The sequence below is a fragment of the Ovis canadensis genome, chromosome 13 (genome assembly GCF_042477335.2).
Source record: "Ovis canadensis isolate MfBH-ARS-UI-01 breed Bighorn chromosome 13, ARS-UI_OviCan_v2, whole genome shotgun sequence".
Taxonomy (NCBI): Eukaryota; Metazoa; Chordata; class Mammalia; order Artiodactyla; family Bovidae; genus Ovis; species Ovis canadensis.
In genome coordinates this window covers 72,266,709-72,279,054 of record NC_091257.1, presented here as the reverse complement: position 1 = coordinate 72,279,054, position 12,346 = coordinate 72,266,709, and the positions used below count along the sequence as shown (strand labels likewise).

The following is a 12,346-nucleotide window of genomic DNA, read 5'->3' as shown; positions in this document are numbered from 1 at the left end:
AAAATAAAATGAAAGAAAATCATGAAAAAAAGAAGTTTCAAAGGAAAGAATAACTGTACCTACCACTCTGGGTGAGATCTTTTTCATAACAGGACATAAACCTTGACTAGGAGCTTCCTGGTAGCAGAGGCAAAAAGTAAAAATGAAATGCTCCTCAGGGGAGGTCTCTGGGTAGTCAACAATTATAAATCAGAAACCCTTACTGAGAGACAGACACCAGGAAAAAAACTCTTCAAAGGAGAGCGTTATCATTCCAGGGATTCCAGAAAAAATAGTTATAATCAGATTCTACTGATTCCCGAGTTTACTGGGAGCCGTGGCGAAAGATTAAGGAGCTGAGTGCTCTAGAGGGTTGATTAATCCTTGGTGATTAAAAAGGCTTAGAGTCCCACCATTAGAGGGACCCCATGCACCTGGATTGTATCCCTGAGGATGCTGTCCCACCCTGGGATGTCTTGGACCAGTGTGACTGAAGAGGGTCCTGTAGCCTCTGTCCTAATTTAATCATGTGGAACAACAGGGCCTGGTTCTCTGTAAGCAGAGCTTACAGGCTGCTCTCCCTGGTAGTATTGTCTTCATCCCAAGAGTGGTGGGTTAGGAAAGATTGTGCTGGGCCTGAGAGAGAACCTGAGTTAGCCTCCTTCCTCCAAAAGGCAATCAGTTACTGGGCGTGGATTTTGCTGGAGGAGGGCAAGGAGACAGCCACGGTATCACCAAAGGTCAGGGCTTTCCTCTGCGGATCCAGCCCAGGCAGTTTCCAGAAGATTCTGCCCAGGAATGCACAGACCATTTAGCAAGGCAGTATTTTGATGCCTGGTTTCTCCAGACAGGCATCCTGTCTGCAGTGGGAGACCCCTCTGTGTTGTTCCCACCACAAGGGCTGTGAGCAATATGACGCCAGCATCACTGGTATTTTCAGCTCTCTGACCCAACAGCCCAAGGGATGCTGTCCTGGGACCGGGTGTCTGAGCCAGAGTGGAAGAAACGACGGTCTCGTAGAAGAGCGAAGATACCTCGTGGGAGCAGCAGGTGGAAACATCTGAGCATCCACTCTAAAAGGTAGGGCGTGTGGCCTCCTCTGTCACTTCCCCATGTGACACTGTCGCTGCAAACTGCAATTTCAATAAACCTGCAGAGAAAACTTCACCAGGGATTCAAAAGGCATCTCTGTGCCCAGAGAGGAAGGGACAGAGCGAGAAAGAGAAACTCAGAGAGAGCGAGAGTCCTGTTTAGGAACTGGGATGTAGAGTTTCATGGTTATAGGACTCAAATGTTTCCCCATCAATCCACTGGCTCTGTGTTTTTCAATGGTGCCCTTTTCAAGGCCAGGCATCCAGCAAATATTTGAAACAACTGAGTGGAAAACACATCCATTCAGTGTAAGTCCTGAAGAGAGAGCGTGTTAATTATTTACAGATTTTATTGCTTTTTTAATTATGCAAGTGATGCGTGTCCTTTGCAGAAAAATTAGAAAATACACATGAACAAGGAGAAGACAATAAAATATCTTAGTGATCTCACCATTCAGAGACAATCACATTTAGGTGTGTGCCCTTCTAGACTTTTCTCTGTGCTCTGAGTGCATACGTAAACTCCCAACTGCAAATGAGGTGGGGGGTAGGGGCAGATGGATTTTAACACTCCTCTTTTAGCATGACATTCTGATTGTCTTGCCTCTTTGCTCAAAACCCTTCACATTGCCCACTGTGTGCAAGTTAAAAAGCAAATTCTTTAATCAGGACCACGACTTAGCTGCTAAACAGCAACACTGCCCTGTACCCGCTGCAAAGTTTTTCTGTCCCGTTTTCCCATGGTTGTTCCCTTCCCCCTCAGTGTGACTTGTGGTCCCAGCCCTCATCCATTCTTCATTTGACACTCTGAACCCAGATCCCTGAGGCTCTCTTGCACCTCCACACCATACCTCGCCCCCCCAACGATGTCTCCTTCCAGGAGTGCTTGGCCTTCTCCTCTTATTGTAGGTGTTTGATCCAGACCTAGGTGCTCATCAAGAGGCCACGCAAATCCCTAATGCTTGCCTTCAACTACTCAGAGTCTCCGTGGCTGGAGATGACAAACCCTCTTTTGAGTCCCCTGCCTGTTTCACATGTCTGCCAGGACCACGTTTCCACAGCTGGCTTCACTGAAGGTTTACTGTGTGCCAGGCTCCCCATTTTTCTCATGAGGACACTGAGACCCACAGAGAGATTGGGCAGCCTCCGCAAGGACCCAGATCTGAACCAGCAAGCCTTCCTCCAGTGCTTATGTGTGAAACAACAGCTTGCCCTGGTGTTCCCAGCCCATAACAGACAAGAAAGTCGCATAGCATTTTTTGGAGATTTTTTGTGATGCTGTGTCAAATTCAGTGGGTCTGAGTGCTATCCAAGAGTCTGCATTTCTTTTTTTTTTTAAATTTTTATTAATTTATTTTTGCTAATTTTATTAAAATTTTTTAAATTAATTTTTTCTTTGTTTTTAATTGAAGGATAATTACAATGCTAATTCTATTTTTAATTTTTTTAAATTATGAAAATATAACACAGTTACAGGAGACTTGGAAAATGCAGAACAAAGTTACATATAGTTCCATGATATATTATTTTTTTAAGTAGATAAATTAAAATTTTTAGTTGGATTTTCCATATCAAACTCTCAAACATTAATAGAGTGATTATACAGAGAAGTAGAAAGATAGAGTAGACCTGAAAAGCACTATGAACCAATTCAACATAATTGAGATCTATACAATTTTCATACAACAGTAGGGTACAAATTCTATTCAAGTTCCCATAGACTGTAAACTAGGGGGCACTGGAACATATCCAGGGACATAAGACCAGGTACAAAAATTTCATGGTCTAAAGGTATTGAAATCATATAGAGTCTGTTCTCATCACTGTTAAATTATGTTAGCGATCAATATCAAAACATATTCTGGGATAGGCTACCCACTCCAGTATTCTTGGGCTTCCCTTGTAGCCTAGCTGCAGGGAATCTGCCTGCAATGCGGGAGACCTGAGTTCGATCCCTGGTTTGGGAAGATCTCTTGGAGAAGGGAATGGCTACCCACAACAGTATTCTGGCCTGGAGAAACCTATAGACTGTATAGTCCATGGGGTCGCAAAGAGTCAGACACGACTGAGTGATTTCACTTCACTTTCACATATCTTCAAGTGCAATATGACATTTATTGAGAGAGATCTTTGGAGAGTCTGTACTTCTAACATGCTCCTCAGTGATGCTGAGGATGCTGGTCCAGAGAGTGGGCTTAGAGGGCAATGCTACATCACCCTGACCACAGCCCAGGAGCACAGGTGTGTGGCTTTGCTCCCACATAGCAAACGACACACTACACGACATCTAAGTGACAATGGCAAGCCTGAAATCTCCAGACCTCAGTCAGGGTCCTAGGAGATGTGGAGAGGGCTGCAAGGCTGGGGGTGCCTCGTTTATAGCCTTCTGTTCCCAACGCTTGAACTAGACTGGTTGAACACATGTTCATCACGATCACGTCCGCAAAGTCTCTCTAGCCATGGAAGGTAGCGTATACACAGGTTCTGGGGATTAGGATAGGGCCATCTCTGCAGGGGTGAGTGGGTATTAATCTGTCTACCACACTCTCTGTCTCCATCCATCCCCTAGATGTGAATGACTATATTATAGGGTGTGTGTATCCATTTATATATCCATCTACCCACTCACATATGTATGTATGCTTGCATATCTATATCTATCTATCAATATCTATCCATCCATCTACCTACCTACCTTGACTATTGATATATTGATATCTGTCTGTCCATCCATTCATTCATCCATCTACCTTGTCTATCTGTTTATCTATCTATCCATCCATCCACCTAGCTATGCTGTCTATCTATCTATCAACCTGTGTGTTCTCTCCTTAAGAAAGAAGCCCATTTTTAAGTTCATGCCCCCATTTTCACTCCATTTGTCTTTAACATTCTACAGGAAATGAAATACTGTGGCGGATTCCCCTATGGGTCCCAGCTCACAGAGTATTATGAAACTCATGTATCAGCATATTCTCTCTCTTTCTCTCTCTTTGCTGTGCTGCACAGTTTGTGGGATCCTAGCTCCCCGGCCAGAGATTGAACCTGGGCCCTCGGCAGTGTGAGTGTGGAGTCCTAACCACTGGACTGCCAAGGAATTCCCATCTTTTTCTCTTTTTTTGAAAAAATAAGAATAAAGAAAAATACGGAAAATTTTAGAAAATCTATAACAGATTCATGGGTGATGATCCAGAATTAACAGATGTTAACATTTTATCATATTTGCTTCTGAGCCTTAACAAATAAAACAAATAAAATATTACTTTATGTAGTATGTAAATATTACATAAAATAAAGGAAATAGAACAAAAAGATAATTAGGTAGCTTTATATGTTTGGTGCTATTTCCATCCATGTGTTCATACCTTATAATCAATGTATCCACTAATATATAAATTGTTTAGTGTCTTTAAAATATATATGTATATGTGTATATTTATATATATATCACATTGAATTTATCATCTTGCAGTCTGATGTTTAAACTTCATATTGTAGTTTTGAAGATATAGCCATGTTGATACATACAGATAAAACTTATTCATCTTAATTGCTATAGAGTATTCTATCCCATGAGAATAACACGTTGCGTTTTCCATTCCCATATTTATGGACATTTACATTGTTTTCGGTTTTTTGTGTATGTGTTAACTTTGCTGTGAACATGCTTATGCATGCCTCCTTAAACACAATGTGAGAGGCTTTCTAAGAAATATACCTTAAAGTGGAATTACTGGGTTATAAGATAATTACATTTTCAACTTGACAGTGTGAGAGTTTGCATGCTCCTATATTCTTCTTACTAATGTCAGGAGCAGACTCTTCATGTTTTGCCCACCCAGAATGTGTAGGATTATATATATATCCTAGAATTGCATATATCCTTTGTCTGTAATACATAACTACAGGTACTTTCCAAGTCTGTTATCTGATGTTTAAGCCCATGCATTTCTATTTACCCATGGAATTGTAAACATTCTGCCTCTTCATTGCCTTTGGCATGTCAAATCTTTCTTCTGGGATTGTTTTCTTCTGTCTGAAGCATATTCCTGGGAGCTTCCTTTACAGAAGAAAAATCTCACTTTTTATGAGTCTGAAAATGCATTTATTTCATCCTTGTTGTTGAAAAATATTTTTGCTGTGTCTCCAGTCTTAGGTTGACTGTTATTTCCTCCTAATCCATCAAAGTTCCTACTGCATCATCATTTAGTTTCCGTTTTATGGAGAGAAGTCAGCAATTCATCTACTCATCTACCTTTTGAAGGTCTCTTTTCTCTGGCTACTTTTAAAGATCTTCCTTAATCTTTGGTGTTTCATACTTTTACTTTGATGTCTCCAGATACACGTCACTTTAAATTATTCTGTTAGGAATCTCTTGGGCTTCTAATATTTGTTTGCTTGTTTGACACTGTGTGTATGCAGGCTCAGTTGTGTCCAACTCTTCTGTCCAGGGGATTTCCCAGGCAAGAATACTGGAATGGGTTGCTATGCCCTCCTCCAGGGGATCTTACCCAGAGACTGAACCCGCATCTCTTGTGTCTCCTGCATTGGCAGGCAGATTATTTACCAACGGAGCCACCAGGGAAGCCAGTAAGCCGAGGTTTTGGGAACTTTGTGGTGGGTTTCTCCAGTAATTTGTTTTGCTTCTGTTAGGTACCTGGGAGCACCCATTGACCGTTACTTTAAAGAAAATTCTTGCTTGTAGTTTTTTCCATGTCCCAGTGTAGTGTGAATTCAGATTGCAAACTCATGAGAAGATAGACTCAGTGTTATAAAATTAACAGGAGAGACTTTTGCCCCCTTTACTCAGTGATAAGATTGGAATTAAAAAAAAAGTTCTCTGGGCTGGTGTTGGGGGTAGGGTGTATTATTCTTAATTCACCGAGATATTGAGGATATAACCTCTGAGGTCTCAGCTTTATGCAGGACAAGAGTTCGGGTCTTCCGGCCACCTCCCACACAGGGTAGATTCTGGGTTTGAATTCTGCACCCCACACTGCCCCACCAGACCATGAACATGAAACAACAGGCTCCTGTGGTTTGGCAAATGCCCTCAAAATGAAAACATTCTCACTTTTTTTAGGTTTCTATTTTCACTTGGGTTTTTGACTTTTTTTTTTTATTTTTTATTTTTTTTAATTTTAGTTTTTTATTTTTTAAAATTTTAAAATCTTTAATTCTTACATGCATTCCCCAAACATGAACCCCCCTCCCACCTCCCTCCCCATAACATCTTTCTGGGTCATCCCCATGCACCAGCCCCAAGCATGCTGCATCCTGCGTCAGACATAGACTGGCGATTCAATTCACATGATAGTATACATGTTAGAATGTCATTCTCCCAAATCATCCCACCCTCTCCCTCTCCCTCTGAGTCCAAAAGTCCGTTATACACATCTGTGTCTCTTTCCCTGTCTTGCATACAGGGTCGTCATTGCCATCTTCCTAAATTCCATATATATGTGTTAGTATACTGTATTGGTGTTTTTCTTTCTGGCTTACTTCACTCTGTATAATCGGCTCCAGTTTCATCCATCTCATCAGAACTGATTCAAATGAATTCTTTTTAACGGCTGAGTAATACTCCATTGTGTATATGTACCACCGCTTTCTTATCCATTCATCTGCTGATGGACATCTAGGTTGTTTCCATGTCCTGGCTATTATAAACAGCGCTGCGATTTGACTTTTAAATATATCTTACCTCCTAATCAGAACACCAGTACATTTAAAAATAAGTTGTAAATATTTTCATATTTTAATCTGCATTTTTAGTTGGTTTCAGTATCAGGGTAAATAGGAAGGTAGGCAATCAGAGTAGCTAGCCCACTGTACTGTGGAAATGGACTTCTTATTTTTTAACCTTGTTTATCCTTTCTGGCTTCTGCGGTAGCTCAGGCAGTGAAGAATCTGCTTGCAGTGCAGGAGACACGGGTAACACCGGTTTGATCCCTGGGTCAGGAAGATCTCCTGGAGGAAGGCATGGCAACCCACTACTCTTGCCTGGAGAATTCCATGGACAGAGGAGCCTGACAGGCTACAGTCTGTGGGGTCGCAGAGTTAGACACGACTGAGTGACTAACACTCAACACTTAGACCTCTCTGATCATCAAGAAGTTGCATATTTTGACATAGTCAGATGGAGCTCCTTTTTCCTTCATGGTTATGACTTTCTGATCTTGTCTAAGAAATTTTTCCTTACTCTCAGTCTCCCGGGGTAAAATGATATTCTCATGTTCTTTCTTTATCTGTATTAACATTAAAGAAGGATTTATTTTTATATTTATGTAGAAAACAATGGACCTTGGGTCAAATTTAGCTCTTGACTTGTTTCTTTATACCCTTGTGAGGAAGGCATGGTTTCTACATTTAGAAAAATGCATATAGGCATATATGTGTATATACACAGATATTTGCATAAAAATATATAAATGTATACATATATGAGCTTTCTCTGTGGCTCAGACGGTAAAGGGTCGGCCTGCAATGTGGGAGACCCAGGTTCAACCCCTGGGTCGGGAAGATCCCCTGGAGAAGGAAGTGGCAACCCACTCCAGTGCTCTTGCTTGGAAAATCCCATGGATGGTGGAGCCTGGCAGGCTACAGTCCACAGGTTTGCAAAGAGTCAGATACAACTGAGCAACTTCACTTTCACTTTCATATACCTATATATAAATATGTATTTATGTATGTGTTAAGTTGCTTCAGTCGTGTCAACTCTTTGTGACCCCATGGGGGGCCCAGGAGGTTCCTCTGTCCATGGAATTTTCAAGGCAAAAATATTGGAATAGTTTGCCATGCCCTCCTCCAGTGGATCTTCCTGACTCAGGGACTGAACCTGCATTGGCAAGGGGATTCTTTACCACTAATACCACCTGGGAAGCCCATAAATATATGTGTGTGTATATACATATATACACATAAAAATATGTGGTAGAGACCACATAGACTTTATATGGCTGTAAAGTCTAAAATATTTATTATCTGGACCTTTACACGAAAGGCTTATAGACCTCTGGTCTAATCCACTTTTTTCACTTTTTTGCTGTATTTTAACTTCCTGTGTATGCTTGGAGTTTATTTCAGGGCCCTCTATTCTGTTTCACTCATCTCTCTGCTACCATCTCCAAATATGTAATGAAAATGGGTGTTTTCATTAATGAAAGTACAGGAGTTAAAGGAGAGGGATTAGAAAAGACAGGATCTGTCTTCAGAGCGGAAATGGGAAAATGTAAAAAATTCATACTTGGACACCTAATTGCCCTGATGTTAACTAGTAGAGGTGTAGAGATTCTGAGCGTCCACAGAAAATGTCTCAGCCGTGCCCAGAGCAGGCACTGGACCATGGAATTGGATTTTATTGATTAATTTGTAACTGTGTACAGTGTTATCTGAAGCATGAAACGCTCAGAGACTGGTTCTAGGAAGCTCCTGACAAATGAACAATGAATTGTGACGCCCTGAGTGAATTGGGATGAACAAGGAGGAGATTGGAGGTTATGTGGGCAAAGGGCGCTTTGTAAACCCTAAAATGCCCGTTAATCACGGAAGCGGCGAAAACACTGACGGCAGAATTCTCCTAATTGATGGTGTTTTTCCTTGTAAAGCGGAAGTGTGTGTGTCTGCTCACTTAGTCATGACACAGTCTCCTCATTCAATGAGATAACTCTGAAGTGAGGTGGAGGCACAGACCTGGTGCTGAGGCTCATGCTCCCCACGGCACCAGAGGCGACTCCAGATCCTGCGTGGTAGGGTGCTGAGGGTCTGCCATACCTTCCCACCGTTTCTGTTTGCTTGATTGCTCCTTGTAGGATTAAGAGAGGGTCACATGGCAGACCACGTATTCCTTCTCTGGGATCAGCATGTATCAGACCTGCAAGTCTGCCTCTTTGGATCTATCTTCTAAGACTTGCCTGATAGAAAGGGCCGTGGGAGTGGAGGGCCAGGGTGGGGTTGGAGCAGGCGGGGTGTTCAGTGGCTTTCAACCAGCATCGAGATACATGACAGCCCTACCTTGCCTGCTCTCGTGAGCCTCCCAGTGGACTCCAGAAAAGTTGGTATCCATTGCACTCGTGGCCTTGGCCCCCCGGTCATTAGGGCCCCAGCTGGTGCTGACCCAGAGCAAGAAGGCTTCTTTCTGATTGGTCTTTCACGAGGTCTATCAGTGAAGATACTGTGCTAATCTTACGTAAGTTATGTTAGCTCTTAAAGGAAGACCTACAGAGAGAGACCAAGAGAGCAGAGGGTGTGTCAGGTATGAGTTGGATTTAAAATCTGGCCCTTAAATAGCCGACTCAATGACATGAGTTTGAGCAAAAGGACAGGGAAGCCTGGAGTGCTGCAGTCCGTGGGGTCACAGAGTCCAGACATGGCTGAAGCAACTTAGCATGCACATGCATATTGGAGATTTGGTAAATGCGCCTGAGTGCCGCTGGGGGAAATAGGCGGGCAGGATTGAGAGGAGGAGGAGCAGGGATGACCCTGGAATCTTGCATCTGAGGTTGGGCTCCCCAGAAGAAGGGCCTGAGATGGGGGTGTTGGTACAAGTGGTTCACCTAGGGAGGGTTCTCAGGAGGCTCGTGAGGGGTGAGGGAAGCAGGCCAGGTGAGGGAAGAACTCAGAAGAGATATGGGGTCAGAGGTCCAGTCGTGCTTGACCCCACGGGAGCGCTAGACTGTGACATATGTCACAGAGATTGTCCTGCTCTGAAGCAAAAAGACTGGGGTCTCACACCCGGTGACAATGGCTCAGGGCCCTTCCTGGGGGTGTGCACACTCCTCCAGGCCTTCCAGGCAAGCCGGTTCCCACTGGCCAAGGGCCGCGCTCTTGAGAAGGTGGTAAGAGTGCGTCCCTAGCAGCTGGCACCCCAACAGCTGACATGGACGAGTAGCCAAGGCAGTAGCTGGCACCTGCTGGAGCAGGAGGGGCCTCACAGGACAGTGATGGTGAGCTTGCAGTCCTGCCCCATCCTGGCTGTCCACCCCAGGGGGGATGCTGCGCTAGGAGGGGTGCTCACACAATGTTCTGGAGAACCCAGGAGAGAAAGAAATTGACCCTGCCCACGATTAAACAAAACTTGCTTTGAAGATACTGTCAAGGTCCACTTGGGCTCTCCCCCAGGGCTGAAAGGGTCTAGATTCCACCGCAGCAAGACCTGAGTCCAGAGGCTGCAGCTCTCCTGGCAGTCTCCTAGTTATTTCCATCAAATGCAGTCCTTCGCTCTTGTCTGTTTTCCGAAAGCAGACCTCCCTGCAGTTCAAACTGTGCCATTCTTAACACCTGTGAGCTCGTGTCGATCACCTGCTGACTGGGGGCAAAGGTGGACCCACGGCACATAGGCGAGGAAGGTTCCCGCATCCCTGCACCATCCATCCTGCCTATGTCTCTGTACTTGGAAGTCACTCTCCCCAGGGCCTGCAGCAGCCCAGGCTGGTTTGACGGGTTTATGATTATCAGAACAGCAGCCCTGTGGCTCTTCACCTGGGCTCAGATCACACTTTCAGGATCCTGAAAGTGAGGTCTTGACAAACAGGAAAGGGTTGCTTCAAAGAACCAGGCAGGCATCCATGGGGAGTGACAGCTCCTGCCCAGGGCCAGGGAGGCAGTAGTGCTTGCAAGTGGAGCCTCTTCCAAACATGAATAAGATGAAGAAAAAGTCACTTTGTCCTTGTTGCTGCCGTGAAAATCAGTGCCCAGGAGGATACGGCACTCTGCAGATCTTATTTAAAATTCTGCCAATGGCCCTGGTGATGAGGGGACTGCGGCTGGATGTTGGCAACAGCTCAGACAAGTGAGAAAGGAAACTCGCCAAGCAGGTTGCCTCACCTTCCTCTGCCACCAGGTGGTTCTTAAGAGCATCATGGTGGGAACAGAATTTTTGTAAACTGAGCCTTGGGAAGGGAGACCTTGTAGCTTGACCAGGCAGCTAGAAGCGGTGCAGATGTCTTTTCAAAGAGCTGACCACTGATAATGGTCAAAATGGTGCAGGGACCTGAGTTAAGAGTCCCAACTGGCTACAGGGTTGCGAGTCAGGGCACATGACAGGTGGTTGGTCTGTCTTTCAGTTCCTTCACCTGCCACGAGGGGGTGCTAGACTAGCTTGCGGGTCTGCTTTTGGCTGCACATTCCTACTGGTAAAACATCTTTAGCCTGCACCCAAGAAATGCATGGAGAAGGAAGTGGCAACCCGCTCCAGTGTTCTTGCCTGGAGAATCCCAGGGACAGAGGAGCCTGGTGGGCTGCCGTCTATGGGGTCGCACAGAGTTGGACACGACAGAAGTGACTTAGCAGTAGCAGCAGCAAGAAATGCATAACTGTTTATTTACCAGTTAATTATACATATGTTCTACTCCCCTAAAGTATTATGTACATTATAAAGGGCATGCAACAATAGATATAAGAAACTCTAGGTGAAAATAACTGTAAACAGAAGCTCAGTATTTTTTTTAATTTGTTGAAGTAGTGTTGATTTATAGTGTTGTGTTAATTTATGCTGCACAGCAAATTGAATCAGTTTATATACATAGGCTTTTGTGGCTCAGCAATAAAAATTTGCCTGCAATGCAGGAGATGTGGGTTCAATATGTGCATGGGGAAGATCCTCTGGAGAAAGAGATGGCAACTTACTCCAGTATTCTTGTCTGGGAAATCCCATGAACAGTGGAGCCTGGCAGGCTAAGTCTGTGGGGTGGCAAAAGGAGTTGGACACGACTTAGCAACTAAACAAGAACTCTATGCATTCTTTTTTCTATTCTTCTCCAGTATGGCTTGTCACAGGATATTGAATATAGTTCCTTGTGCTCTTCAGTCACACCTTGTTGTTTATCCATCCTATATATAATCGTTTGCATCTACCAATTCCAAACTCCCACACCCACCCTAAGTCTTGGCAACCACAAATCTCTTCTCTATGTCTGTGAGTCTGTTCCATAGATGAGTTTTATCTGTGTCCTATTTCAGATTCCACATGTAAGTGATATCACATGGTCTTTGTGTATCTCTTTATGACTTACTTTACTTAGTGTGACATTTTCTAGGTTCATCGGTGTCACGGCAATGGCATTATTTCATTCTTTTTTACAGCTGAGTAGTATTCCACTATATGTATAAACCCACACCACATCTTTTTTTTAATCCCTTCATCTGTTGATAGATACTGAGGTTGTTTCCATGTCTTGAGTATTGTGAACAGTGCTGCTAAGAACACAGCGGTGCCTGTATCTCTTCAAATTATGGTTTCATCTGGATATATGCCGAGGATTGGGACTGCTGGAGCT

The 12,346-nt window shown here is 43.8% G+C and overlaps 1 protein-coding gene across 2 annotated transcripts in view; it reads left to right on the top strand.

The window, feature by feature from the left end:
- ZNF831 (zinc finger protein 831) overlaps positions 1 to 12,346 on the top strand; it is a 90,564-nt gene that overhangs the window by 22,541 nt on the left and 55,677 nt on the right. For both annotated transcript variants that reach the window (XM_069546804.1, XM_069546805.1), the window contains exon 3: positions 920 to 1,059. In XM_069546804.1, the coding sequence (XP_069402905.1) occupies positions 920 to 1,059 (140 nt within the window). The remainder of the gene's footprint in view (positions 1 to 919; positions 1,060 to 12,346) is intronic.